The sequence below is a fragment of the Pagrus pagrus genome (assembly GCF_965226575.1).
Source record: "Pagrus pagrus genome assembly, chromosome: 3".
NCBI lineage: Eukaryota > Metazoa > Chordata > Actinopteri > Spariformes > Sparidae > Pagrus > Pagrus pagrus.
Genome location: NC_140187.1, coordinates 24756185 through 24780907, shown reverse-complemented (window position 1 = coordinate 24780907; position 24723 = coordinate 24756185). Strand labels below are relative to the sequence as shown.

The 24723-nt window shown below is 38.5% G+C and overlaps 1 protein-coding gene across 4 annotated transcripts in view; it reads right to left on the bottom strand.

The window, feature by feature from the left end:
- Window positions 1-24723, bottom strand: part of slc2a9l2 (solute carrier family 2 member 9, like 2) — a 116453-nt gene that overhangs the window by 64853 nt on the left and 26877 nt on the right. For all 4 annotated transcript variants that reach the window (XM_084347985.1, XM_084347986.1, XM_084347988.1 and 1 more), the window contains exons 6-7: window positions 19057-19202; window positions 6736-6868 (exon numbers count right to left, since the gene is read on the bottom strand). In XM_084347985.1, the coding sequence (XP_084204111.1) occupies window positions 6736-6868; window positions 19057-19202 (279 nt within the window). The remainder of the gene's footprint in view (window positions 1-6735; window positions 6869-19056; window positions 19203-24723) is intronic.

Genomic DNA, 24723 nt, shown 5'->3' with positions numbered 1-24723 from the left:
AATCACACTGACCATGTTTAGTACAATACTATCTAATCTACAACCTCTGTAACCTTTAAATGGAGGGCAGGAGGGCACCGCTGATATGCGCCGTGCCAGAGACGAGATGGGGTGCAAGAGAACATGCTGTTCATGTCTGACACTGCATGATGATAATAGGACATTACAGGGCCACCCCTCAAGATTTCTGTGTGCTGACAACAATTCCCCTACTGCAGCTTTGTAACACAGGGCAACAACATGGATCTGCAGCGCTTTTCAGACTCGTGCCAGCAAAATCTTGGCTGGCAGTGGGCAGGATGTCCTTTCACCGACAACTCATCTCTTCCTCAAGGAGCTTTTCACATAGCCAGTCATTGTCGCCAGTTGTCTCGTGCTTCGAAACACATTTTCCCGGTGGCTTTGTTTGTCGTTTGTATGTCATGTTTGCATTTGTTGTTCCTGGGTTTTGATTTAAAGATACATTTGTTTTTTGTATTCATAGTTTTTTTTTAAATTCTTTTTGTTGCCTTTTTGTTGCTTGCATTTTGTATTTTTGATCTTTGGACTTTGAAGCTAATGTAATTAAAGCTCACTTTTTGTTTCTGCATTTGGGTCCTCACCTTTTTTGTAACTATAACAGTACCAACAATAATCAAAATAAATAAGCCTGTGTGGACAAAATATAGTATTGGCATAATTGTGCAAAACTTCAAAATCTGTGATGTGCTAGAAAATGTGCAACAGTGAAATGTCACAATCTGCCTCTTGCAACACAGCCCAAGATACATAGAATTACAGCCATCCTGGGAATTTAAGACAGTTTAATTCATCTGTTTCTGTGTTTGCTAGCAAAGGAAATTACAAACAGATGGTTTGAACTAATTGTGTGTTCGTGAGCTGTTGGAATTATCGGAAAATCCTTTGTCCAACTGGGATAATTCATGTGAATGCCCTCTAGAGTCGGAAAAGTCGGAGAAAAGTTTGGTACATGAGGTGCCGAGTTCACTTCAAATGATGCTGGAACGTGCCAAACGAAAGTAAACATTGGGTTGATGGTAAAACTTTTACCAAAGTCATTTATTGTATAGTCAATGTATCGTTTCCTTTGCTCTTCCATTTCACTCAAGTATTTGAAACAGCATGTTTTTTAAACACTCTGAGCAATAAAATGCAAAACAACTTCTTTTGTTGCACCTGAACACACCGAAGTCAGAATACTGACTTCTCAGCTTGGGAAATGGGACCATCCGAGGAACACATGAATGCAGCTTAAGGTCATGTCTCTGACCAAGCAGATAGCCAGTCATAGAGATAGTCATCAGATTTTAGGTGTTGCCCATGCCACCCACTGGTTACGCCCCTGCGTTTTTCACTAAATAATAAACCAAAACAGTTATTTTAGCCTTTAATAGTTTCAGAACTCGGCATAAGATTAAAACTGCTAACACTTTTGTTATGTTTTTTAGCTGAACTGTGGTTGATTTATAGATAAGAATTCACTTGCTCGCTTCTCTTTTTGTCTTCTGTGTCAGTAAATAGAGAAAAATCTTCCTCATTCCAACTGATTGAGCAGACCCAAGGCTGAAATTATTTATTTGGTGAGAGCAGCAATAAACAAAGATGGAGGGCATAACGAGAAAGGGAGCTAAAAATAAGAAGTACTTCATCAAGAGAGGTACAAGTGTCGTCCTTGAATACCAAACGATAAAGTTTGCAGATTAACTGCATTGTACAAAGTTAGAATGAGTTTTCAAAGAGACACCATTGGTATTTGTCATAAAAATCACCGATAGGCAAAACACTTTCCTGCTATGCATCGAACTGTCAGGAACCGTGAGCATATCAAAGTGTTTAATGGAGCTTTAAAAGCTTCAAAATAAAATGTTTTTATCTTTCCCACAGTTAACATACCAAAACAAGATAACAGCATAATGACAGTGGTGTGCTAAATTCAAATCTTGCCAGGACTTCAAACAGATGCAGTCTGATTTTTATTTTACTTGTAATAATTTCATCTGGAAAATAACACTGCCTTTGAAATAGTTTAAGTTGTCTTTACTTCCAGGTTAATATAATGTTGTTGCAGTTGTTGCTCATCACCATTAATGACACATGGAGCTGATGGAAATAATAGTAAGTTATGATTCTGCTGTTTCCTGTTGTGTATCACTTTTGCTGTGATGGACTTAGACTAAGATATTTTGTAATATAGATAAAGTAATGACATTATTTGTTTTCAAAAAAATATTCCAGGGTTCCCCCCTTATTTATCTGTATGGGGCTCAGCGAGGTGTCAATGCAGAGGTCTCCAGGAATAAAACACAGGCTAGTCTAGAAAAAAAAAAAAAAAAAACCTGACTTGACTTTTTCCAAATACAAAATTACATCATCTGACAAGGCACATTCCATTCTGCGTTTCCATTGTTTATGACGCAGACATCGTAACAACAGATGAAATAGTAGTTGTAAACTCCTGTCTCATGAAAAACCTTAAAACTCGTGACTCAGATTCTCCTGACACAGTATCTCTGCCTCATGTCTCTCCCTCTGCGCCTCCCTTTCAGCTTTGGGGGAGGCCTTGGATTCTGCGGATCCTGTTCCATGTGTGACTGGTGCCTGAAGCAACACTCCCACCGATGCAAAACCTGTCATTGTTTGAATGCAGAGTTGTTTTCTGTCTAACACCTGCAACATATTTAATATGTTTCTAATCACACACAGAAATTCAGAGACTTGGACTTGACTCAACTCATGTCACTGTTTTGATGACTTGCAACTTGACTTGAGAGAGAATAAATGACTTGAGACACGACTTGGACTTACTTAATATTGGAGTTATTCAAAGGAACTATCATTCTTGTCATGACTTAGGACTTGACTTGCCTTAAAGGTGCAATATCTAAGAATTTTAGTCGAAAACATAAACTAAAATTATCCAAAGAATGTGAAGGAATAACAGTTTTGACTTCATAACGTCCATGTTTGTTGAAGAGATATTTACTGAAGTTAGCATGCTAACCAACTAGCTTAGCCCATCCAGGTCCAAAGCTCCAATGCTAGCGTTGTAAGCACCAACTGTACCCCAATACTCCAAGCTCATCTTCCGGACCGCTGGCTGCAAGGCTAACTGAGCTAACTAGCTAATGGTGGCTACAATTAGCAGAGATTAATGGTTACTGATGACTTACTGACTTATTGTTACTGGTGATATAATGCCCCCACTTTGTAGTGAGTATGAATTTGACAGGTGGCCAATTCTAACATATAGCACCTTTAACTAAGGACTCGACTTGTCACAACCTGCGTCTTGACTTGCCCAAGAAAAAATGACTTGGGGCTCACTTGAGACTCAGACCAAATGACTTGAGTTCGATTTTGGTCTGCTTGCCTGCTTTCTGCTATCCACACTGCCCTTAAACAGTTCTTGAGCAAATCAGTTTTTCATTGTGTCATTCCTGATATCTACTAATGTTTCCGTCAGATATTGTTAATTGGTTATTCTCGTAAAATGAGTAAGGCAGGAGAACAGACGCCACCGAGGTGTCATAATGTCTCACTTGCTGTACGTGTGCAGTGGTGACAATTTCATTAACTAGAACTCAATGTCATGGAATCAAACAGGAAAGCAACAAAATGTAACTTCCTGGAGAAAGATAGTTGATTATTGAGTATCATCGCCAGGTAGTCATATACTAATGGTTTAGGTTTGCGTCTGACCTGGGGATGAGTCACAGCAACAGGAAGTGACATTTTGTTGCTTCAAATGTTTCCCCTTTTTGTTAACGTCATTTTGATGACAAACCTGTCTATTTCATGTATATACTGTATTTTGTATGAATTTCTGGCATTTTATTGCCAGAAAGCTACAGCACAAAAATAAGAAGTACAGCAAAACAAACTTTCTGTTTGATATGCTAAAATGATCGATACTGCAGAGTTAAAACTCCTTGTTGAAGAGGATCCTCTCATTTTATCAAGTATGGACATCAAAAGAACTGCTTCATCAGCTGTAAGGTCCTCTGACACTGACACTTTTGTGTAAGTCTGGGCTCAGAATAAAACAAACAGGATGCGCCATTTTACAAAGAACACAAGCAACCAAACCTTCGGAGAATACCCATCCATAATGTATGGACGTGAACATCAAAGAGCTCAAAACACCCCAGAGAAACTGATCAAAGTCGTATCTGACGTCACATTTCTCTACATGCTTCGTTAACACATGCAGTTTGAGCTCTGCCTCTACCCCATGCTGTTTCTTCTCGTGTCACAACATTTGAACATTAACCAGGATCACACTAGAGCTACTCCTATGGCGTCTGTTAAAGTCTGTGCTGTCTTAAAATGCATTCAGATGAGTTGAGAGTCAAGCGCACATACGGACAGCACGGCACGGTTACTCTTAAGATACTAAAATAAGATGGTCTTGGAAATATTGCTGTCATGGCTTGTGAATTATTGTTGACTGTCAGCAAATTTCCACTGAAAGGTCTCTCCTGAGATTAATACAAGATGAACACTATAGCTTTTGAAACTAGTATATTTGCACTTCCAACAGAAAATGTGTGTGATTGCAGATTCTGCTGCCGGCGCTGTAAGTGGGACATTTTTCACAAGATTCTGCGCCAGTAGAGCTTTGCTGGGATTGTCAGTAAAATTGGTGGTAATTGAATCATCCATTGAGGATGGTGGGATTTTATTAATGGCCACAAGTTGGCGCTGTTAGTACCATCCTTGAGAATGTCGTGCACATGAGCACGGAGAATTCTTGTAACAAGTTTAATTTCCTTAAAAACAACAGAAGTATGATGTCATGTTAATAACCCGTTCTCAACTACATTATTGTACTTTTTACACCACTACATTTGTCTGACAGCTTTGGTTACGACTTATATTCCAGGTTACATTTTTACAACTGTTCCAGTGAAAATATAAAGTAATTGAAATAAGTTAAATCTTAAACACGTACAGCCATAAAATGCAACATAAAAATTAATGCAGCAATAATATTAGTACAAAAACATCAGATATCATAGTAAAGCTCTGACAGGGAACATTTTACTGCAAATTGTATATTTATATAAAAAAAATTGTATATTTTGCTGATAGTACCCTACATACTTTTACTTCAGTAAGGTCTGAATGCAGGACTTTTATGTGAGGTATTTTTACAGTGTGGTATTTGTACTGATCATAAATACGGCAGGGGAAGAGGTATTCTGATCCATTACTTAAAGGGTAACTCCACAAATTTAATACGTGTGTGTGTGTTTACAGGTCTTGTGCATGGGAATTAAAAACTTACCAAAATTACAGGATATACTATGTAAATATTGTGGATATTCAACAGGATATAAGACAAATAGCCTCCCCCAAAGCTGAAAGGGAGGTGCAGAGGGAGAGACATGAGGCAGAGATACTGTGTCAGGGGAATCTGAGTCATCACACTCCTTCTCTTAACTCAGCCAGAGTTTAACGCACTGACATGAGACACATATTGATATAATTTGGTGTGACTCACACCTCTCAAGGATATCATTATCCCCAGTTTTTTCTCCTGGATAAACATACATAAATCCACTTCGAAATCACAGAAAAAAAGACACTTCAGAAGTTGCCTGGGAATCATTCAGGTGATTCAGAAGTCATCTGAACAGCTGTAGGTACATCTCCAACAGGAACTGCTGATTGCAAGTTTCACATGCTTTTAATGGTGCCATTGTACACAAAATGTGCACATTTGGGGAAAAGGAGAATACAGTTCTCTCCATAGTGGTTACCTATTAGATATTCTGATCATTGGTCATTTTTGCAGAGGCAAAAAAACATTTTGACTCAATTTTCACACAAGCGACAAATTTAATACTGAACTGATTATTTTTCAAAGCTGGAAAAGCTCTTTCTCAGGGTAGGCTATAGATTACAGCAGGACCAGTAAATTCACTATGGCTTTAATTATTTGTTTATAAGAGTTCATTTCAGTGATGGCTCTTGGGTAAAAACTGTTTTTGAGCCTGGAAGTGTGAGCTTTTAGGGCTCTGTAGTACGGATAGGGGTGACAGGGGCTGGGTGTCGTCCTTCAGATCACGCTGCCTCTGCGGAGGCAGCGTGATCTGAAGATGCCATGCAGTGCAGTCAGGTTGAGTCCAATTATTTTCTGAGATGTCTTCATAAATTATGTACGTGCTCTGGACTCCATTAAAATGACTGTTCAGGCCAGGTAATGTTAATATCACACCCTCTTCCCAAAGATACAGTATATCCAGTCTGAGTGGGGCTTACAAATAACTTCTGAAAACTTTCAAAATAAAAGAAACTGCATTTCTTTTTCTTTCTTTTTTTCATGTTGTTAAAGCCAAGACTTCAGCAAATGAGTTTTGCTCTATGAATTAACGAACAAGTTCATAATATTTCGTATGTGCCTTAAATTCAATACCCATTACAAACAGGAGGACAAAGTCTGTAGCAAACAAAACGTGTTTCAGAATTCACACGGGCTCATGGCTATTGTTTTAGGATAGACTTTAACAATTGTGACCCTACCTGTTAAGAGTTTTTCATTTTGAAGCTTGAAAACTGAAACAGAGCATTGGTAATGTGTGCAGTGGTGCAGCTCTAGAAGTGTGTGTGGGTGTGATTGTTGTAAAGACCAGAGAGTCACAAAGACGTACTGTACTAGATTATAGTGCGACAGGCTGCACACATTCTGCAGATGTACTTTAGTGAGAGGGATGGCACACATGTATACGGTACCTCTTTCTGCTCCGGCCTCATCCCTCCTCTCCATCAGCAGGTAGCGAGGACTCTCTGGGAGGAAGGGCAGCACACACAGCTGCAGCGCCGCTGGCACCGCCAGGAAGGAAAACAGGTGGTTCCACCTGGACTCCTGCAGCGAAAGCATCAAGAAAAGACATCAAAGCTTCAGACATGGACGAACTGCACCACACTGTTCAAAGAAGTTGGACCAAACAGAACATTTCGATCAAACTTAGACGCTGCTTTGTGATAATAGGATATCAGACGCGTATCTTCCAATCACTCCTTGTCAGTACGTCTGTTTTCATGCTGTCTCCTGCTCCTCCTGTGTTTCTGTGCCTTTCTCCTGAGTTTTAACTTTCCTTTGCCTGCCTTTTTTTGTATGCTTTTGCATTTTGGACTTTAGCTGCCTGCCACACGGTGTCTGCATTTGGGTCCTCACCATTTTAACATGCCTTAACTGAATAGACAGCAGATTTCTGTTTGTTAAGTTTCTTCTACTACATTTATTTACAGTGTGTTTATAACTCGGGCTTAAAGAGATGTTGTTAAGTGGCTCCCCCCTCTCGTCTTTGAAGTGACATTGATCAAGGGTGTTCCTGCCTTTATAGATGTGATAAACTCAATAATTGAGTTGGCGGTTTTCCCAGTCACTGCCATAAACAAGTGAAGTATAAAATGATCAGCTTAACATGAGGACAATATAGTAAAAATCTATGAGTTCAGAACATCTTTAGTTTTTGCATGACAGATCGTTGCAGAAGTGAATGTAGACCGCATGGATGCAGAGAAGACAAATGGCCAAACATGAGCGGATGCATGGGGACGCCGTTAGTCATTTAGGTTGTCTCAGTTCCATTACATGGTGATTTCTTTCCAAAATGCCCCAGAGGCAAGATATTTATCAAAGCCTGGTAGATTTATGGATGCAGGTGGCAAACATGGTCTTTTCTATAAAGCACTTTGCCACAACAACAAAGAGCCCGAGTCATTCGAGATAACCTTGGATTTTGGAGATACAAGTTGTCTGATTATTACTCAAAATATAGTTTCCTTAGAAATACCTTGGTGCTGAACATTGTGCAAATTTTATTTGATACAAAAGTGTTCCTCGAATACATCAAAAATTCTGACCTGTTGTTAAAACTAAGAGGAGTGTGAGGAGCAGTCAGTGTTGATGAAGATGAGGTCACTGACCTGACATCCCACAGTCAACATTCATGCGCGTCACACACCATACATGATCTCTGACCTATGCCCTGCAACAGCACGCTGACATATTGTGTGTGCATACCTCATATAAAACATTGCCCTTAAGAAAGATGACAGGACGCACAGCCGCATCTATTTTACAGATCTATGCCTCATGAGGGATATTCATGGAAATGCAGCAAATGTGGAGAGGAGGTGCCCTTTGGAGAGAAAATGTCAGGAATCAACTAACAAGACGTCTGTCGGGGATTCAGTTGCTGAAGTTGCATCCACAAGTTATATAGTCACTGAATGTCATGACACTTAAGGAGTTAAGTATGTGCTATAGTATATGTAGCTTCCACAACTGTAAAAAGAAACATTTCAATAGTGTAATTGATTCAAATGAAAGATTTCAATTAAAGCCATATTACTAGAATTGTTGTTGTTGATGATGATGATGATGATGATGATGATGAGCAGAATAATCTATTAAAACTGCATTAATATTGTCACTCTATAAGTTTATGCGGCAAATGAGTTGAGAACGGTTGCTTCATTTCACATCCGGCAGAGATGGAGCAACATGTGATTCGGAGCCGACTTTATGGTTGTGTTCATAATTAGTCACTCCGAGTGGCAGAGCTCTGGCACAAACTGGATTGTTCATAAATTGATGTGTACGGTAATATTATTTAGCTAACACTATATAAGACAAGCAGATATATTTAGTTAATTCGTTATAGATAAAATGAGTATCATTTTGGGGTGAAGATGTTGTCCCTGCTTCCTCTGCCGCCTGTCATCGCTGCTATTCTAAGCAGGTTAGACCCAGCTACCTCCTGACCAAACTGCTGTGTGCATAAACATGAGAGCAGTATCAATCTTTTCATCACATTCTGGGATAGAAGGTAGTACTATTCCTTGAAAAACACAATTACTGTTGTTTTTTGTTTGAGGGCATGAATGCCACGACACCTGTCATGCTCTAAAAAAATGTGAGGAAGGCTAAAAGAGACACCTTCCTGAAAAGGTTTGAATATGATTGACGCTGCATAAACAGTCATCCGACATAACAAAGTGCATAAACAGAGCGATCCGTGTTTTTGTGCCATGTTTGAAGATACAAGTATTCATACAGATAGAGCCCGATCTACTTGAAGAGCCACACTCCCATTTTAGTGCATCAGAATATATTTACGCACCCAGTGTTCATCAGCGAGACACTTACTTTGTCCATCTCCTGTTTTGACTTTGTCACTGAAAACAGGCTTGATGAGCTCGCTGAGAGTGAACCAAAGCGTTAAAGTTGCTGCTCGTAAAATGAATTAATTGGATTAAAGATACTAAAATGCTCTGAAGAGATGAGGAAGACTTGGTGAATAATTGTGGGTTTGTAATCAAAAGCAACCGCTTGCAGATTACTTTAATGAAAGCAATTAAAAAATCCAAAAAAACTAATTATTTTCAAATTCTTTTTGTATCTTTTACACATTCAGTATAAAGTGCACATACAGAACAATGAAGGATCATAGGTCCAAAGTAAAACATTTTACCAAGTCAGTACTGCATGAGTTTCTTACTTACATTAGTAAAAAGTTTGGAAAAAACAAAATGGAAAAGTTTTAGCTGCCATTACTCACTATGTTTGCGTGAAAAAAGGAGCTCCTAGACACTTTCAGGATGGAAAATATTACATTTATATTTTATTTAACAGACTAATGAGAAGGGAGAGGAAGAAGAGTGAGTGAATCATTACAAAGTTGTGCGGCGCTGTTGAACTTACTTATCTTTCTCAGTCAGGCCATTTAGAGATATTTCTTGAAATACTGAAAAAATAGAAAATGTATGCCCTTTAAAAGATAAAACCAGCTCGTCTACACTGATAACAGTCCAGCTCTTTGCTATGAGCTAAAGCATGCTGCGGTAATGCTGAGCTCTGAGTCTAATATCCCAGCTGGAGACGAGAGTGGGCGATTTAATTCATGTTCAGCGAGCATTAATATCTGAGGTCTGTATTCTATACATCTTCAAATTATTTTCCCTAACTGTATAATTTTCTGGTACGATGTGACACAGGTGACTGACGTTGACTGCACTCACAAACTGATTGTTTGACAGGCCTGTGAGACGTGTCCAAAAAAGTGAAAGCTTAATTAAAGAGTTTACAGCATATAGATGGAACGTACATGGAGAACATGGAGACAGATGGTGGGGTGTCACAATGCAACATTCACATACGCCTACAGTAATTATCAGGTTAGACTGTGGCTATTAGGGATATACATAGAAAACATCTTTGATTTGGCGAAGAGCAGGCTATGAAGAATGATCATTTGTGCGGAACAAGATCACGGCAAGTGTAAGCTGTGGGCGCCCACCCACACACACTGAACGCACACCTCATGGTGTCCAGCAACAGTTTCTAACTGGGGCGAGCTCTATGAGCGAGGCTGCGTCTTCCTTCTGAGCACTGATCCCATCATCCCTGGTGATAAAACAAATCACTGCTCAGGAAGCCTTGCTATGACCTGGAGTGATACTGGTTAACACTAAACTACTACACTACCACTACACTCTCTGGAACAATCTCACAGCTGAAATCCGTAAACAGACTTCTCTGGAGAACTTCAAAAAAGAGTTAAAAACCTATCAAGGCCTATCAGCTCTAGGTCCAGCCCCAACATTCAACTTTTCTAGTTCTTTATCTTATCTGTATTTTTCTTTATCCATCTATTCTTTGTTTTGTATGTTCCACTTTGTTTGGCGTCCTTGGATACCCTGAAAGGCGCAATATAAATGAAATGTATAATTATTATTATTATTATTAAACGATACAAAGCAGACAGACGTTTTATTGCTGTATTCCGAGTGCTTCAAGGTTTTTCCTCTGAATGATCTCCTCTGAGGACGCAGAGGCCGCAGGCTGTACATCGTCATCCTGTGATTGTACGACAGAAAAACATGAAACATGTCTTTCCTGTCTTGAGCTGTGAGGAACGAACCAGAGGAGAGTGTGCATTTAATGACCCTCGGTAATGGAAATATCAGCTGGGCCACATCTGCAATGCGTCCAATTATAAAAGCTAATATTATCCGTGTTCGGTCAGTCTTAATCACTATAGCTAAAACATTACCCGAGTGAGAGATGAACCTGCATCGGCTAATCTTTACTAAGTTTTGTTTAATTGCTAATATTTATTTCCACAGCGAGCAGTGAGATGTAATTGGCCGTCACTCACTCGGTGTCAGCTGGGTAGAGATTAATGCAATTACACAATACAATGTTCTGCCATCCTGGATGAGTAATTAAAGAGTAAGCAAATAAGATTTTTTTTTATCAATCCAGTGATGCATATGGCATGCCAAATGATTTGAACCTTTAAAGTGCAATGTGCAGTTTTGGAGAAGAAATTCACACTCAGAAATTTAATATTTACAATATTAAAAAAGTAATAATACAAACTCAGAAATAACTTCATCCCATACCTGAATAACCAAGCTGTTCTCAGAACACTAACTCAGTGAGGGGAAGGAACTGTTCTCCCCTAATTCTTTTTTCTAGTCACGTCGCTGTTTGCTCTCTATTACCTGAACAAGTTATTGTATGTCTGTAAATATGATAAACACCCCTTTCACATTAAATTCTCCCAAAATGAAAAGCTTGTTGGTAAAAACCTCACATCGCCACACTCCGAGCCTGTGGAATACTATACAGGTGGAAATCTGCCAGGATCAGAAAAAGCCCATCACCCCACTGCCTGTAGCTGTTTGTAATGATTGTCAACTCCTCTGGGAAGCTATTTCTCTGATGCTCTGTCAGAAAAGCAAATCGACAGTTTGCCCTGTGTGTGTGCTGTCCCATTCTTAAGATATTAAAGCGACGCTCCTTATAGATCGGAGAAGTGGTATTCCTCTGGGATTCACACATTACAGGAGGGATTGACACGGAGTGATAATTTACTTAAAGCGACTATAATCGATATTTGTCAAATGACAAGGTGAAAACAATGTGAGAAAGAAGTCACTCATAGTGATGAGCCTACAGAGCCTACGTTTCTGCAAACCACAGTAATGTCCAAGGTTGACATGTGTACCAAATGTGGCATATCACGTTCATATTATATGATTATTAGCCACCTGTCGCAGCAGAAGGTGGAGGGGAATGTAGTGTAGTGTATTGTTACAAGCCAACAAGGCTGTTGAATGGAGGACTGGCGCTCGAGTCACGCCAGTGGACATTCTTACGGACACCTGGAGACGTTTCCATCCGTGTTTTGTGGTGACCCGAAGTGGCTATTTTTCACAGGAAGTCGGACCATCTCCATCCATGAGGGTGGCGACCAAAACAGGTATTTCAAGCCAGACCACGTGTTTATTGTGTCTAAATCTAAGAAGAGAATAAGCACAACACTGTGCAAAGGAGAAGCAGAAAATGCAACCTACACACACAGAAAGATGTAACATAAAGAAAAGGTCAGTCTTAACTTATTTGTGGTTTTGCAGAAACGTACTTGGCTAACATTTATTCTGGCGATTGGGTTGTGATAAAGGGTAAAGATATATCAGTGGTGGGTTCACAACTTCTTTTCCGCTGCACCAAAGATGCCAAAAACAAAATCAGTTACAACTACGCCTTTAATATTATGTGACTGTGCAAACAAATTACTTCTAGTTCTAGTTTTAATTTCAAGAATGCCTTAATCTAATCTGGCCACAGGCTTGACTGAATTACTTGTTCAGTATCTAAACAATGAAGAGTCATGTTCCAAGAACACTGAATCTTCAACTGTTCTCGCTGCTTTGATCGTTTCTTGTTTGTTTCTTTTCTGTTAAACTGCGAGCTGAAAGCACACACACACACACACACACACACACACACACACACACACACACACAGACGGTACCTAAAGGCAAATATCAGTGTCATTTAGACTACCACATCACTCTGACATCTGAGACCCAGTGGGAAAACCATATAAAATGAATAGCATTACTGTGACAATCACACATACAACAATCCATTGATTTGCTGTCCGCTCACACAGCCCTCTGGAGCCACAGGCAGGTGTGATGGATACAGAATATAGATAAGGGCCCGTTAAGGCCACTGATTCCAACCTTACTGGTGTGAGCTAGATTACCTGATGATGAATTCAGTGTCTCAGGAGAGTTAAGTGGTAGAGCGGCTAAAAGCCTGTTTCTGCTGTAATGCTGGAAAAACATGCGTGTCTACTGGGAGAAGGTCAGTGGGTAAGCATGAAGGTTAGAGTAATTATCATTTGTCAGAGCTTATCACCATTTGGCTCCTCACAACAAGTGACACCTCAGACCGGCTCCCGTTACCAGAAGCCTCCACTGAGAGGAAACCCGTTTGTGTCACATAACTAAATGCCAGCAAATTATCATCAGATATGTCACATATCTCTGTGATGCCCTTGTCATATGACGGGCAAAGAGGCTGTCCTGAAGGGCGTCGTGGAGGTGATATGAATGCATAACAGTGGCTGCATGAAGACACTCAACTCCATATGATATTTATAAAGGTGGTCTGTAGGTCGAGACGATGGATGTGACAAACCAATACTTATAAATTAAAAATGAGAACCTGCTCGCTCGAAGCTTGGACACTATTCCCGAGTGTGTAAATGTCACGACAAAGTGACAGTGGAGCAAAATAGGAGAGGAGAACTTGGCCAAATCCTCTGGAAATAAAACCAAGAGTGAGGGGATTCACAGCTAGAGGCTCACATTGGGCCTCCAAACAGAACTGATGTCTTCCTTCACTTTCCTTGAAAGTTAAAGTGAAAATATTATTTTGAAACTTTATTTTGAAAGTTTGAATGTCAAAGTCAAATGGCTCAAAACGTGGCGGTGGATTTTCCTCCAAAGCGTGATACATGATATAGAAAAAGCATAACGTTCCTTCCCATTGGATTAGACACAATGGAAAATCATGGAAATGGTGACGCAGACATTAAACAGATGAATCCCAACAATATGTGGAAATTATGTAAATCGTAGCTTCATCCAATATTCACTGGCTTTTCCGAGAAGTGTTCGCTGCTCTTCAATCATCAATGTTGGAATGAAAGCAAGCGCACTGCTGGAACTATTCAATACTGTATAAGCCCCAAACAAAGCAGGATGTGGATGCAGTCGAGATGATTGCAGCTTTGATGTATATATCACATGCGAACAATTACACAGACAAATGCAAAGGCTGTTCAGTCCTGTGCCATGTTGGAACAGCAGGTATGCAGAAACAGATGTTAAGCTGTAACATCTGCAGCACCTTAATAAATTAAATTCGTATAAGAGCATATCCCGTCACTATAAAGATATTCTATCCTCTTAAACTCAATATATTCCTAATGCCTTCGACCGCGTTGGACTCTCCACAAACAAAATTACTCTTACAGAGCAACTGAATTGTACTTCTTTACTTTTAACACCATTGTCATATTACAGTTATTAATTACACACAAACAGATACACAACCTCATCGCCATGCATCCCTCAATCAGCTTTGTAGTATTAAAATTACATTGCATCTTACTTTCACTTGCTTCCAAAACAAATGCTCGCTCAAACCATTATCTTCAATTATGATGAAAAAAATGATGCTATATTGCTATATTTAGTGTTATATTAGCCAAGTCCACGACAATAGCAGCCTTTACATTTAACCATCTTATCATCCTTTTCATTGGGAAACACAAAAACATCTCAGTATTTTTCTGAGTTTGTCATTTTTTTCTTTATTTTTATTCTAAACATCCCTTTATAAAAAAGGAACAGCAATTAAAATCCCTCAATTTACTGACTTTCATTTTCAGCAATTAGGTGAGTATCTCGGTTTTCATAGTTCTATTATGTATATTTTTTTTCGTGTCAGTGTGGCATCCAGTGTCTTTGGTTCGACATTGATAATGAGCTTCCAATGTGTTTACTTGTAGAGAAAACTTCAGTTCTCTCTGGGCACTTTCACAACTGTTTGTGTGATTGTCAACAGAATTGAAATTACGCTCACTCAAAAACAGAGAAGCAATCAACTTCCCACCACAATACAGTTCTCACACAGAACTGTTTTCCAATACAATGCACCGGATACATCAGTGATGGATATATTTGGCCCAACTTCAGAAAAGCAGCAACAGGAATACAAGGTCACCCTTGGATTAAAAAGATAGAACTGCATGCTTTAAATGCAGGAAAGCAATTTAGAGGAAATCCAAGCAGCGAGCTAAAGTCAACAGAATGTGCCAGAAGTAGTGTGATTTGCATAATTGGCCTTCTGTTCACATTACACAACTGAGCCTGGCTTTATGTGCCAAAGGTCTATTGTATGCCTCAAAAGACAAACGGAAAATCTGGCACATGAATAATCACATTTACAGATGAACACTGGATCAGTCATGAAAAACACTCAGCAGTAGGCTGAATCAATATAGTTTAACTGGTGTACGGTGGGCATAAAGTGGATAACATTTCCTCCAGGGAGTAATAAGGTGTGACTGAGAAGTCCTGCTGCTATCTTATTGAAATAAGGGGCAGATACCAATCAAACCCTGTGCAGGCTAAAGACGTGAGTTTATTAATCAAGTGGCTGAGGAAGACATGTTGCTGATTCTGCAAAGTGCAGTCATTCATTTGCCAAGCAAAAACGCAATGGCAGATCATTATCATCATCAAGTGCGAGCAGGGGCGTCTACCTTTTCTCTCGAGTGCATCTACTACTATGAACCACAGCTGTAGAGTTAAAGGAGTCTGCCCCTCCTACACACGGCTTCATCAGCCCTTCTAGTACTTGACATTTAAATCTCACTCTGATGTCACACAGCTTGATGAGGTTGTTGACAGCAGTGAATTTGTGTGAAACTGAGGAGGTGATTAAGGACACCACCTTTCCTATCATTGCCTGTTTTGATGATAAGATGATGCTACATCAGTGTCACCAATCAGCAGCAGACAGGTGCTATTGTATTCTAACTCTTCTGTTCGGTAATGTTTTCTTTTCTTACACACTGACGGGATTTTGAATCATTTTAAAATCTACGTTCTCCGTCTAGGATGTGGACATTATGGATCTGGTTTTTAGAGCATTTTTTCCAGCTGTTTGATGTTATAATTTATTGTATTTTAATGAGGTGCAAACAAGGGGATCCACTGACTTGCTTATTCAGCTGACTGCTGGTTCAAGGAGATAGTATTTTATCCGCTGTCTGGAGTGTACAAAATGTATTTTTATGACATCATTAACACACTTACAGCTGATCTTTATTATACCTCATATAAAACCTCATGAGTTTAAAACGTGTAGTAGTGTATGTGTTCCTGGACAAACAAGACATTGTTTCTTCTGCAACAGTAACATTAAAAGGGCCATAGACTTGAGTGATGATCTGCGGGGAAGGTTTTCTCTGCTGCGTACAGACGGTGTGTGTGTGTGTGTGTGTGTGTGTGTGTGTGTGTGTATGTGTGTGTGTGTGTGTGTGTGTGTGTGTGGGTGGGTGTCTGCTCATCTTTGAGGAATAAATATGTTAACCTAAATGGTCTGGATGACTGATGCAAGATAATACCTCTCGTATCTGATCCGCAAGACACTGAATACCAGTGCCCTCCCGACGTACTGTTTTAACATCTTGCTGAAAAAAAGTCCTCGATAAAGATCTTTGTGACCTCAACAACATCTTTTTTTCTGTTTTTCTGTTTCCAGTTTCCAGGGCCTCTCTTATCTTCAGTGCCTTTATTCCAGTAATAATACTTATAGCCAGTGGTTAAATTGGCTTTTGTAAGGAGGGGGAGCCCTTCTTCACTCAGCGGTCATTATCTCTCAAAATATTATTTTTTTTACCTTGCACCATCGGCTTAATACATATTTTATCAACTGATGGCCTACTTGATTAAATATCTCACATTCACATATTGGTAACTTATCAAGCCTACATTTCACCATCAATCTACACTGTAATTTGTAAAACGTATTCACACTATACACAATCAATTCACATATTCACATATAAGCCTGGGCTGCTGCTGCTCCCGACTGTACTACTGTTAAATTCATAAAATATCATGATTACTAATTCTAAACATGGATTTCAATATAATTGTTATTCTTTGTCAAAATGACCTCAACATACCCCGTGACAAAGTCTCTCAAGGTCCGCTTCATTGTCAAAATTATGTTCATACAGCGTCTGAATAAATAGACACAATCAGTTTAGCTAATCAAACAACTACAGTATGAGTCTGCCGGCAAACATGGTAGTCTCACTGGCTCAAATACTTGAATGAATAAATCAAACATGAGCTATGGTATTATCAAGAATTAAGCTACACTAGGACACTGGCAGTGAACATATCTGATGTGATGCATAACTAGCCAAGCATCTTAAACCAGTTTACAAGAGCATCCATCCACACTGCTATACACCTTTCATGTGTCCTGAAGTAGGCTACCTCTCTACCTGTCCATGGGAGTAGTTAACAGACATCCCAACCTTCAGAAACTAATTTCACGTTTGCAAATGTACTGTGGCGAGCTCTCATGGAAACATGCAGAAAGACAGATTTTTAATTTCACAACCCAGGTAGCGCCAGCATTCGCAAATGTCAATTATTCTAAACTGTCTTATCCCTTTCATTAGGTTACTCACCACAGCAAAGGATCTCTGCACTGTCCCTGCATCCTGCCTCTGTCGCTGACTCACAAGTTAGAACCTAGATGTCAGGAGAGGTGGTGGAGTTTTTTTTTTCTGTGAGAGACTGTGGCGGAATGACTTAATTAATGTGAAACCCTAATGTAGCATTAGCTCTCCTAACGGTTAGCTAACGGGGAGGGCGGTTAATCAAATGAAAACTACTCGCCCTCCTCATCTTTTCACTATTTGCTAACGTAGCATTAGCTGTGTAGAGACTTTATCACAGAAACATAAAGGTGAAAAATACAGACATTTAGTTTCAGTAAATTAACAAAGTTAACATTTTCACCCGCCGCCTGTGCGTCAGCAGCACCGTGTGTGCGTGCATGCACTTGCGCGGTATGCGAGAAGATGCCGGTAGCAGTGAAAACGTGGACTGGAGTTTCATTGGTTCAGGTTTTATCTCAATAAACAAGCGGAACGGATTCAGTAATGAAGCTCTGACACAGCGCTCTGAAAACAGCGCTGAGTGAACAGGCTGATGTATTGATGGGGATCCAAATTAATGATTTTAAAAACTCATATAATGGTAGCTACAGCCATGATTACAATAAAACACTGGAGCAGAGGGAGCTCAGCTCCTGCTGGCTGTACTGACGAGGTGAGGAGGCGGAGCTGACCTCCGGAGGGCTCCGGTCCAATTTAATCACTGCTTATAGCTGATTAGAAAGATTAGTCTAAAGGAATCCAAAAGGCAGTTTAACCTATCTGCCTGGTTTAGTCTTCACTTTGCATTGACAGTAGCAATTCCATTAAAGTCTTTTGGTAGTCTTTTGTTTTCCCATTTCCTGTCCATTTTATCCTCTTAAATTGTAATAATGTCACACTTCTGTGTTTCCTTTTCTATGTTACGGCATGTGTTTGTGGAGGAGGTTTTTATTTGACCTGAATGAATGAGACAAACCTGCACATGATCAAACTTTAATCTCTCACAGGAACCCAAATAGATGTGTTGCAGCTCTTCAGTGAGTGAACTCTTCTTGGCCTTCCTCCTTGCACTGACCAGTGTAGTCCTCTCTTTATACTCTTTATATGAGACTCCACACAAAATATCTTATGGCGCAGTTGAACAACAAGCTTCACTTTACACACAGGCTTCAAATTTGTCACATGTTATTCGTAATTCTATCCTTGCTTCTTGACCTCCAGTACTTGAATCCATCTTGCTTTATATTTTCTTTAACTCTCCAAGGCAAATTCCTTGTATATGAAAACCTACTTTGGCAATAAACCAGATTCTGAATGTAACTTTGTTGTCCTTATTTGGATTTTCTGACTCCAGTAAAATAAAAAAAATGTACCAAAAAGCATTAATCTGACCTTCAGCCTTCATCATGTCCCATTGAAAGCCTATGTAACAGCACAAATACTACTAACTGTATATATTTCCCCACAGTCTAAAATCTCTAGCAACACTGACCTGTCCCAGCAGCTCGGGCAGCCCCAGCACTTGTCCTGTGAACACTCCCAAGCAGATCAGGATGGAGTTGAACTGGCCGATTGAACCTCTGATATGTTTTGGCGTTATCTCTCCCAGGTACATAGGAAGCACGCTGAGAGCGATACCTGTCAGAGAAACAAATAAACATCTTGCGATGGTTTGTGCCATGGAAAGGACAGAGGACAGATTCATGTTTAATATGATACACAAATGCACTGAAATCCCTCTTTTAGAGAGGGAGAAAAGAAATCCATGTTTCTGTTATCTTCAGCAGTCTGTAAACACATGTTTCAATTGTTCTGAATCCGTATCTCAATCTGTGTTGTTTTCTCTGAAAATTACACAAGGCCAGAGAAATCAGCCTAAAACGTGCACCAACAGCATTCAACATGTGAGAAACCTATTGAATTGTGTGGTAATGTTATGGGTCCATTGATGGGCTGTGCATCAGAAAAGGTCAACAGTGACAGAACATTTGATCCTCACACAGCTTTTTGCACAAATCAATTACCATGGTTGAGAAACTGTAAACAAAGTAAACTATGCAAACCATAGAAAGGTGGTATATCACATATTATATGCTCATAAGCCACCTTTCACTAACTAATGTGGTGTCATTAGAAGCCAACAAGGCTGCCAAACTGCCGACCGCAGTTCAAGTCACACCGTGGAATACTTTTAAGGACACCTGGGGACATTTCCAGCTTTTTTTGTGCTAATGATATGAGAAAATTGTATTTCACTTGATCACTTTCTACCATCAGCTGTGTGAAGTCAAGCATCTGCCTGACTGGTTTTTGGTCGCTACAATTTGATCTCCCTGAAGTGTGGGTCTGCAGGTTAGATAAGCCACAGGGACAGGGATGAATGAGCACTGATGATAAGCTCTATCTCTGTGATGAAAGACGTGCATTCTGGAAAGTGAGTCCTCAAAAATCAAAGTCTTGTTGCTTACTGATGAAGCAAACTCTCCCCAATATCTGACAATTCCCATTGATTGTTCTTATTCCCTGTGGCTGGATTACAAGCCTCTAATATTCATCTTTGGGATTTTTACACCTTTGTCATTTTTTATACTAAATTAAGAAAAGTTTTGGATTTCATTAGAGGATTTAGATAAAATATGAACTTTTTTGATTGATTCAGTGTTCAGCAGCTCAGTGTATTTAGTTTAGGGAACTTCAATATGTGGCATTGATGGGGACCCAAGTCTAATATTGAGCACCCCCATAATTTAATTCCTTCACGGGTAAGTTTCTCGTGTAACTTAATTATAAATTTCAAATCAAATTTGCTACCAAAGTCTGTACTTGATTTTTAAAAGATCTATATTTATATATATATATATATATATAATTATATATATATATAACAGACTGACTCGGAAAAAACTCATCCCATTTCTTCTTTGTTCATTAACAATAAGATCGATCAATACTTATTTACTTTAAAAAGAAAAAAACAAAAAAAAAAGAAAAAAATATCATCTAAGACGTACGGGGAATATTGCGTTTTCTTTTTTCTTCCTTACTCCAATTATTATCTGCGCAAATGGGTGAAAAACAGAAGGACCATACCACGAACAGATACGAGGGGGAGTGTATCGAAAAACGAAAAACCTTTTTTTTTTTTTTTTTTTTTTGTGGGACACTAAAAGAACTTTTCGATCCTCTCCTTTCAGTTTTATATGTGAAGCATTGAAAATCTTTATTTTGGTCCGTTATTTACTGGGTGGCACTAAGGAAGGGCGCTCCAAGCTGCCAGAGCTATAAGGAGAAGTCTTATGGTTATGTTTTCATGTGATCTTTGCTTTCTCTGGCCTATTATGAAAGAGGTGTTGTGGTTTTCACAACTTGGGTGGGTTGGGGTATGGGTTTCTTTTTTCCCTTGTTTATTTCATGCTTGTTTCTTTAGAGTAACATCCCTTAATAAAAGCAGTAACATAATTATTTTTGTTCAGTGGTTTACATTAAAAGGTACACTTATCCCAAATGGTAGTTACCATGTATGATATGAATATTATTTCATGGAATGTTAAAGGTCTAGGTAATTCTATTAAAAGGAAGAAAATATTATCTGTTCTCAAGCAAGACAAAGTGGACGTTGTTTTCTTACAGGAAACCTACCTTTCTGACAGTGAACATGCGAAGCTAAAAACAGACTGGGTAGGTCAAGTTTACTTCTCATCATACAAATCACATAGTAGAGGGACAAGTATTTTGTTAAACAAAGACTTACCTTTTATTTTAGAAAAAACAGTTACAGACCCAAATGGTAGGTTTGTTATGATCTCAGGCACCATTAATGGCACTCCAATTACTTTTTTAAATGTCTATGCTCCGAATATAGACGAACCATCATTCATATCAGACATGGTACTATTGTTCAGTGAAAATTGTAAAGGGCTGGGTGTCTTAGGGGGAGACCTTAATTTAACAATGTGTTCAATAGACAAATCTAATCAGGCAAAGAGCTCCACTCCCAAATCCGCTAAGGTTCTTCACGGGCTTTGTACTGACTGTGGTTTAACTGATGTTTGGCGAGAGTTAAACCCAGATGTAAGGGATTATACCTTTTTTTCAAATGTTCACAATTCTTACTCTCGATTAGATTATTTTTTTGTCCCCACTAAATACATACATATGATAAGCAAGTGCATAATAAATCCAATTATCCTCTCAGATCATTCTAGAATTATCTTACGGATTCATCTCGATCATGGAAACTTTATCGCTAAGAGATGGAAATTTAACTCCTCTCTACTTAAGGATAATGAATTTAAATTAAAAATGCGAAGGTGGATAACAGACTACATTAAAGAAAATAATGATCCTTCCTTAGACCCCAACATTATTTGGGAAGCAGCGAAAGTCACATTAAGAGGACTTATTATTTCATATGCTTCATTCAAAAATCGTGAAAAACGTACTAAAAGAAAAGAACTAGAGAGAGAAGTAATACGATGTGAAAAACTTCATAAGAGTGCATCCACTGAGGATAATTGGAGACAATTAATTGTCGCCAGAGCAAAATTAAACCTTAATATCTCAGATGAGATCATACAAAAGATGAACTATGTTAGACAAAAGGAATATGAATTTGGAAACAAACCAGGTAAATTATTAGCTCATCAATTAAAGAAGGAGCAGGCTGAAAAGACTATTAAAGCTATTCATTTTAAGGACAATAGGGTAACCTATCACCCGAAAGAGATAAACCAAGCATTTTTTGAATTTTATAACAATCTCTATAAGTCACAAGATGGACATTTACAGGATGCTTTAGATGATTACCTTAAAAATACTAAGCTACCTGAAGTATCTGTGCAGGATCGACACCGTTTAAATTCTCCATTTCCAGAAACAGAAATCTTGCTTACAATTGACTTAATGCCCATAAATAAAAGTCCAGGACCAGATGGTTTTTCAGTTGAATTTTATAAGGAATTCTGGTCGGAGATTCAACCGATTTTCATGGCAATGATGAATAATTTCTGTTATAAAAGATTACTTCCTCAATCAATGAACTTAGCACATATTAGTGTTTTACATAAGAATGGTAAAGATCCTCTACAGTGCTCATCATATAGACCTATAAGCCTCTTGGATCATGACTATAAGATCATCACTAAATTACTGGCAAAAAGACTGGAGTCTGTTTTGCCTAAGTTGATCAGTCCAGACCAGTCGGGTTTCATAAAGGGGAGATATGCTGCTGATAATATAAGGAGAGCTTTGAATGTAATAGACTATTTCAATAACCAGCAAAAGCCTTCCCTCCTTCTATCTTTAGATGCAGAGAAGGCTTTTGACAGGGTTGAGTGGAGTTTTCTTTTTTCCGTTTTACAAAAATTTAATTTAGGTGTTAACTTTACTGAATGGATTAAAATGATTTATAATTGTCCGAAAGCTGCAGTCATAACCAATGGCAGCTGTTCCAACTTCTTTTCCCTAACCAGGGGGACAAGGCAGGGCTGTCCCTTGTCGCCATTGCTTTTTGCTTTGGTGATTGAACCGCTGGCAGCAAATATAAGAGATAACACAAACATTCAAGGTTTAAAGATTAATAACTATGAACATAACATTTCCTTATATGCTGATGATATTCTTCTATACATTACAGATCCAGAGAAATCAATATTACACTTACAAAACACAATTCAACAATTTGGAAATTACTCCGGATATAGGATAAATTTCAATAAATCTAATGCTGCTCTCTTACACATGGTGCCAACGGAAAAAATGCTTACATCCTGTAGCTTTCATTGGACACCAGAAGGTTTTAAATATTTGGGTATAAATATTACTCCCAATTTAGACCATCTCTTTAAGGAAAATTACACCCCCCTTGTACACAGGATTAAATCAGACTTGTTAAATTGGTCCTCCCTACCATTATCATTATTAGGACGAATAAATGTTATTAGAATGAATGTTCTTCCAAGACTTAACTTCCTTTTCCAGATGTTACCATGTTTCTTAGCTGTGGATTTTTTTAAATTATTAAATAGTTGCATCTCAAAATTCATTTGGAACAATAAGAAACCTAGGATCAGCCTAATGACCCTTATGAAGCCGGAATCCATGGGAGGTCTTGGTCTCCCTAATCTGCAATATTACTTCTGGGCAGCCCAGTTAAGGAACATGGTGTCATGGATATTGGGGAGAAGGGAGTCCCAGTGGGTTCAGATGGAAGCAGAGTTGTTTAAACCTCTACCACTGGTTTCTTTGTTATTCATAAATCATTTTGAAAAGAAAAAGAAAATGGACAAATGTTTTTCTGTTCTTAATACTCTGCTTACATGGAAAGACTGTAGGAAAAAATACGGTATTACCTCTTGTACCTCTATTTACTCCCCTATTTATCAAAATCCAGATCTGAACATTCAAACAACAATCAATATAGGGGAATGGACAAGCTCTGGTTTAATACAATTTAAAAACTTATTTAAAATGAACACGCAATTAAAATCCTTCAATGACTTAAGATCGGAATACAACATTCCTAACAAAGACTTTTTTAAATATTTACAAATTCGGAATCTTGTTCATTCACTTATTAAAGAAAACAAATTGCGATTTGGAATATCAGAGATAGAAGAAATATTTATGTCCTCAGAGACAATAAAGGGGAAGATAAGTGAATTCTATAATATTCTCTCAAAAGGAGGTCAATCATCATCTTTCCAGATATTAATGAAGATATGGGAGAAGGAGCTAGGGATGAACTTTGAAGAAAACACCTGGTTAAACATCTGTGAAAGAACACATTTCCCATATACTAGTAATAAAATTAAGGAATCTAATTTTAAATTCATCCATAAAATATACCTAACACCGACAAAAATGCATAAAATTTCAAAGGATATTTCAGCAAAATGTCCTAGATGTAAAAGGATGGATGGGACGTTTATGCATATGTTTTGGGAATGTGATCTTTTACAAAGTTTTTGGAACTCAATTCATTCTTTTACACAATCTGTTTTGAAAATAAAATATGATTTAAGCCCCAGTTTGTATTTGTTAAATGATTTGTTGAATCTTCAGTTAGATAGGAAAAAATGCAGGATATTAATTATGATTACATACTTTGCTAAGAAATGTATACTCCTATTTTGGAAAGATAATTCCCCCCCAACCTTTA